This window comes from Paraphaeosphaeria sporulosa (assembly GCF_001642045.1).
Source record: "Paraphaeosphaeria sporulosa strain AP3s5-JAC2a unplaced genomic scaffold CC84scaffold_11, whole genome shotgun sequence".
In the NCBI taxonomy this organism is placed as follows: Eukaryota; Fungi; Ascomycota; class Dothideomycetes; order Pleosporales; family Didymosphaeriaceae; genus Paraphaeosphaeria; species Paraphaeosphaeria sporulosa.
Genome location: NW_017253370.1, coordinates 219427 through 226002, shown reverse-complemented (window position 1 = coordinate 226002; position 6576 = coordinate 219427). Strand labels below are relative to the sequence as shown.

Genomic DNA, 6576 nt, shown 5'->3' with positions numbered 1-6576 from the left:
GAAGATGTTATGTTGAGTCTTGTGGCATTGGTCTGTACTTTCCTCGCATTTTCATGAGCATGAGGTGATACCCGCCGTTGAATTTAGCTTTCAGTTATTGATAGATGGCAAGATAGTAGAAGAAGTTCAATTATTGGCGAGGCGCTGTCATCCAGGCCTGTGAACGCTGTGTAGGGAAGAAAGCCGATACATCCAGCAAATGACTCCATATGCGTCCTCAGGAAAGTCCCATGAAATATTAAGGTTCAGATTGCGGTGGAATACAGTGGAGACTATAACTGAAAGAGCAAGCCCTTGGGAGCTATTATGCTGCATTCTCAAGCAGCTTTGCATGTGCGAGTAGGCAGTGTTGTGGAAATGCGGGCATAGCGCCAAGTGACCAATGACGCACTTTCAAGTGACGGCACGTGGTGGGGCGCAGCACGGCCACAACCCTGTACTTTGCAGACAGTTCGATCATCTAAACATTGCCCGCTCTTTCGACACACATAGTGAAGCGTGCACAAAGACTACTCAAAATTCCTCCAAAGAGCCGACTTCCGTCGCTGACAAGCTACAATATTAGTCACGTCACCTCCTGACATCCCAAGCGCAATCGTTACATTCGACAACCTCGCATTCATCGGTCTGCGCCATCATGTTCAAAAAGTTCAAAGACAAGCTCAAGGGCGATGATCATAATGAGTCACATCAGAAGCAGGAGAAGCAACCACAGGACGCCTCGCACCAGCAATCAAACCTGCAATCGAACAATCCCTTTCATCCCAACAACTACACTGCACCGCCACCATGGCAGAATCAAAGCGGCAGTCACAACATTACTCCCAATGAGAAATTCCAACCACCTCCAGGAGCACCTCCGGGTTATGCAGGCGCAAGCTCAAGTTCAGGATACGAACCGCCTCCGGGTCCGCCGCCCTCGAAAGACATGCCCCAGCAACCCCCACCTAGCTGGGAGCCTCCACCATATCACGACTGGACGGTGATTCCAGATACAGCGCTACTCCCTCCCCCTCCATCGATCGGATATGATACGTCGCCCACAGCCAATGCTACGGAGGAAGATGGCGGGCTTGCATACGAGTGGTGCATAGCGAACCCCCTTTGGCCACCCCAAAATCTCACACCTCCCACACACGGGGCTATTCAGAATGGCCAGCTCGCGCTTCTCACGCCCCCAACATTCACTGGCAATGTTTTCCCCATGCAGCAAGCCGGACACTGGAAATGTCACACCCAAGCGCGATGCCGCGACTCGGCTCTCCTTACCAACCTGCCCATGTACTCCGTGTTCTGGGACTCCCCGCTCAACACGCACCGCCCAAAAACCGTCTACTTTGAGCTCAAGGTTCTTGGCATCGGCTCGGGCGGGTACTCACTGTCCGAAGCAGACGCGGGCATCGCAATTGGCTTCATCGCACCACCTTACCCCACCTTCCGTCTCCCAGGCTGGCAACGTGGCAGTCTCGGCGTCCACGGTGATGACGGGCGCAAGTACGTCAATGATACGTTTGGGGGTGTAGACTTCACAACTGCGTTTCAGCCTGGCGAGACTGTTGGAATCGGTATGACGTTTGCGCTGCCGAGGGAGCCGCCTTCATATGAGCAGAGTCAGATGGGAAAGGTCATGGACATTGATGTGTTCTTCACCCGAAATGGACAGCGAGAGAAGGCGTGGGACGGAAATGACGAGCTGGATGAGAGGAGCGAAGGGGGCACGATGGGTCTGAGGGGCGAGTGCGATTTGTTTCCTGCAGTGGGAGTGTTTGGGGGTGTGGACTTCGAGGTGTTCTTCCACCCCAGTCAGTGGATGTATAGACCGATTTAGAAGCTGTAGCGGTTGGTTTCCTATACGGCTAGGCTATCATGTGTCTGTAGAAGATGCTCGAGGTTTTCTACACATTCAGCTACAACTGGAGTCTTCGCCTTTTGCCTGCTAGCCCATGCCAGAAGCAAACATCGTCCACGTCGAAACCAAACTTGTGAACCAGATTGTAGCGATGATACTAAGATTTGGTACCGTGGAAAGCACCTTGAAATATACTCAAGCTCTAAAGTATTAGGTTCGTCGGGGTAACCTAAATATGACTCCGGTACTGCTCCTCACACCGACGTCAACGCCGACCATGACGCCGCGCTTAAGCGATGTGACACGATGATTTGAGCATCGCGTACAATACCTCATGACTCGCTGAACATTCGGTTTCTGTAACGTAAATGTTTTATGTCGACTTTCCGGTCTCCTGTTCTAAGCATCGCTCTGTGCTTGGGTGTACCTAGGTAGTCGCTCTCGTGTCGGGTTCAGTAAGGAGTAAGAGGCCGAATCTGGCCATGAACCCTCTTAATATACCATTAGTAGCATATAGAGATCATGCAGATCAAGATGAAGTCGCTATCAACCATAATATGATGAGTTTCAACCCGGGATAGGAGTATTTCAATGCATGATTTGGTATCTGTATAAAAGCTTGTGTGTTCGGTTATATGCCAGCTGGCAGCCGACATTTCGCTTCTTGTTTTTGGCCGAAGCTGCTCCGAAACAGTTAGCAGGTTCAATCATGCATGCACTAGTCTTTTCAAACTTCTTGATGTCCCATGGTCCACTAAAGATTTGTGGATGGTTCAATGGAGGGGGTTCATCGACTAGCTACTCCTTCATCAGGACTCCATGAGTCTTCGAAAAAAAGATAGTGTCCACATAATCGATGCTGGAGTTACTTGTAGCTTCTTCGAGAGAGAGGATATTGTCGTGAGTGTTCCGGCATGGCAGACTCGCCTGATAAAGCGCTCTGCTTGTATCAGGCTCAGCTCAGGTCTGGTCTTAATCCCAAGACTTCCAAGAGCACCCGAGGCTCCGTGGAGTACGCCGGCGTTCTCAGAGTCGGAAGCGGTGGTAACTCTGAGTCGGGCAACGCCAGCAAGAGGTTCAGTGAACAGCCAAGTAAGATGCATGTTCAGGCACAACACAAGTCCAGTCACTCACTGCAATGCAGTCAATTGATGATTTCCAGAGTTCAAACATCCACGAGTCGGATTAAAGAGAAAAACATGATTCTCCATTCCTCGGAACCATTTCAACCGACCTGACGCTCTCATTGAAATAACCACACCTGAATGAGCTGCTCTCCACAGCAGATTCAGCGTATCTACCGCCTACAGTGATGCCGGGGAACTCCGTGACAACAGGTGGAATCAATCCATAAGCAAGTGTAACTGGACCAATTTGTCTTTGGGGACATTTAGTTCGATAGCCACTGTCCTATCCCCCTGTCGACGCCTGAGATGTTGGAAAGCGCACTGATATCGACGGTGTGGTCTTTGTGCATTGGCCTCATGCTGTTGGTGGAGCCACAGAATATGCGAAAGGATTGTTTGCGGTGATGGAAGTCTGCGTAATGTAAGCGCTATTTCCTTTGTCTAGAGTTCGAAGCGCTCACCAAATTTTGTGGTTACGCGGTGCATGGCTCCGTTTTAGATCAGGGTCGTAGAGGTAACCGTGAGAAATGGTGTTTTGGTGCACGTTGCTGAGCTTTTTACATAGTGGTGAGCGGATTTTGTCTCTGAGGTTGCATCATGTAATTGATTTCTGTCAATAGAACAGATACACACGGGAGCGTATTCTAGACTTCAGCCAAAACCAATGGATATCGTATGTACAACCTTCATATCCTACACACCTACCATATCTACCACTGCGCTACCTCGCCCGGCTTTGGTGCACTCGCTCGTACCACCTTATCGCAATTCAGGATGCACAAAGGATCGAACGCCCGCTTGAGCTGCCTCATCGCATCGACTGTGTCTGTCCCCAGCTCGTGCTCCAGGTAATCTCTCTTGACGAGGCCAACCCCATGCTCGCCAGTTGCGGTTCCCTCGAGCTCGATGGCGCGCTTGACCATGTCGTGCACGAGATGTTTGGTCTTCTCGTATTCTGTTTTCTTGTTGTATAGGATGATTGCTGTGCACATGTCAGTAGGCGAACAGGAGCGAAGAAGGGACGGGGAACTTACAGTGGAAGTTTCCATCACCGACGTGGCCGACGATGCTACCTAGCAAACCACTCTTTGAGATCTGGTCTTTCGCCTCTTCAATAATCTGCGGCAATTTTGAAAGCGGAACGGCAACATCTGTCGTCCATACACCCAAGTCATCGCTTCCCTCACCCTTGGCCATAACGCTCCAGAGCGCTTCTTTGCGTGCCTGCCACAAATCGATCTTTTCTTGCTCGCTCTTTGCAAACTCGAAGCTCACGCTGCCTGTCTTCTTGGCTAAGCTCTGCACCTGGTTGACCTGCTCCTTGACACTGCTGGGCGTGCCGGCGAACTTGAAGAAGAGAGTTGGTGCGTTCTTCCACGTCTTGTTGGTTTGGCCCGCATCGTTGATGCATTGCATCTGTACGTCGTCCAGGATCTCGATGGCAGCGATAGGTACACCGGCACCGACGACCTTGAAGACGCAGTCGGCGGCGTGTCGGACGGTCGGGAAGGCACAGACTGCTACACTAGTGTGTTGTGGCTTGACGGTGACTTTGAGGGTAGCCTCGGTGACGAGGCCCAAAGTGCCCTCAGAACCGATAAACATGCGAGTGAGGTCGTATCCCGCGGACGACTTCCGTGGTCTCTGCCTAGTCTTGATGACTGTGCCGTCCGCGAGGACAACCGTGAGAGAGAGCACCCAGTCTTTCATTGTGCCATAGCGGTATGCGTTCGTGCCTGAGCAACCCGTGCCCACCATGCCCCCAATCATTGCGCCTGGACCTGGGTCCGGAGGAAAAAATAGGTTGTCCTTTGCCAATTCTTCGTTAAGCAGCTCCCATCCAACGGCTGGTTGGACTACCACATCTAAATCATCCTTGTGCAGCTTGAGAATCTTGTCCATACGCGAGAAGTCGATGCAGATGCCGCCTTTTGTTGCCGCAAAGTGGCCCTCCAGGCTGGTTCCCCCACTGTACGGCGTGACCGGAATCTTCCTCTCGTGGCACACCTTCATAATTGCGCTGACCTCTTGCGTGCTGCCGGGTTTCACGACACAGAACGGGACGTCTCCCGGCTCGGCAGGGTGCGAAGACCATGAGGATCCAGAATGCGACTCCAGTTCCGACTTTTCCAACGAGATGTTCTCCTTGCCAACAATGTCGCGAAAGTCGGTCCATGCAGCTTCCATGTTTGCTTCTGAGATGTTGTGCTTCGGCGCGTTCACGACCGCAAGGGAAGCGGTCGAGGCAGTCGAATCAGCTTTGGGCATGGAGGCCTGGCCGAACCAATAGCCGATGCTGCTGGTGACGACGATGGCTGCACATATAATTAATGATGTATCCTACAGGTCAATTCATCGTCGAATATTTACCGAACAATGTAGCGAAAAATCGCCCGCGCGCGGTACGCTGATGCAGCTGCGCGTGTCGTATCTCCTCCTCTTTGGCCTTTTGCACACGGGCCGTCACACTCTCAAATAGCTGTAGATTGAACGGCACTTCTGGCTGCTTCTTCTCTCCATCGTCGCTCTTCCACCGCCTCTGCACCGCCCATCCGTCTCTTCTCCGCGCCATGGCGGTTTGTGAAAGTGTTGCTGCGTTCGCACATCGCGGCCGCGTACTGCGCAGCGCTGTCGCCGCTCCGGAGAGGTTTCTTAGAGACATTGCAGCGTGTCTAGGGAGCGTGGGATCAGGTCATGGTTCGGCTGCCCGAGGTTGGTCGAGATGCGGGGGAGCTTCGTGACAGCTCTGACTGTTGAAGATGCATTAAGCTCGGTCGATTTTCGGATAGAGGGCGTTCGGACGCACGCGGAGTCATGTGACATGCCTCGAACAGGAATAGGTTCATGTAGTCGCCAGTATGCTCCACTATAGCGCAATCGAAGACATGCTGGTTCTAAACTTTCAGGAGAAGAGTGTTTTGAATGAAGGCTGGAGTGACTTTGGGAACAAAAATGCTTTTTCAGCCGGTCGGACCATCGGGCAGCGTTGGGTACGGCCCAGTGATGGGGACTCCAGGTGTTCAAGGCGACAGGAATCTGATCACAGACGCAAGCATACTATGGATGAGACTGAGTTTGTCTCATCTTTTACTCTTCCTCTGGACGTGTTATATGCTCGAAGATGGGTAGAACTGCTGATACAAACGTGTACTTTAGCTCATGGTGAATCATGAGTCGCTGTTCGCCCTTAACGCCCCGACACACGAGTCACCTCCTTGCTGGAATGAGCGGCACCAGCGAACTCTCTGCACACAGTCCATGGCCATCAGTATGGTCTCGTACTCTTGACCGACTTATGCCACTGTCACACCAAAGCGACGACATACCTCCAAACTCGAGCAGGGGAACAATACCGTTATTGGCATAGTATACGAATTTATCGAGCGGTCCGCAAGCATTTGACTGCCATGGTGTGACCATTGCATGTCGTACCGATTCCGTCGTGCATGAACTCTGCCGCAGTACGTGGCGATGTGCTCTGGAAGTAGTGCAAACATCAAAATCACAGTCATTTTCATATTCCGTCTGAACCGCTCACAAGGTGGACCGCTTCTTGCCCCGTGCCTTTCACAAGTGCTGCGCTTTGGGATATTTTGCACT

The 6576-nt window shown here is 51.9% G+C and overlaps 2 protein-coding genes across 2 annotated transcripts; one reads left to right on the top strand and one right to left on the bottom strand.

The window, feature by feature from the left end:
- Positions 1–469: 469 nt before the first annotated feature.
- CC84DRAFT_1168063 (uncharacterized protein) lies at positions 470–2192 on the top strand. The gene has a single exon (XM_018179312.1). It carries the CDS (start codon positions 638–640, stop codon positions 1826–1828), a length of 1191 nt encoding a protein of 396 aa, XP_018031199.1. The 5' UTR covers positions 470–637; the 3' UTR covers positions 1829–2192.
- Positions 2193–3686: 1494 nt separating this feature from the next.
- Positions 3687–5548, bottom strand: CC84DRAFT_1221396 (uncharacterized protein; the record flags this gene model as incomplete). Its single annotated transcript, XM_018183271.1, has 3 exons — positions 3687–3958; positions 4011–5291; positions 5347–5548. The coding sequence occupies 3 exons, from the start codon at positions 5546–5548 to the stop codon at positions 3687–3689; spliced, it is 1755 nt and encodes a 584-aa protein (XP_018031198.1).
- Between the last annotated feature and the right edge of the window lie 1028 nt (positions 5549–6576).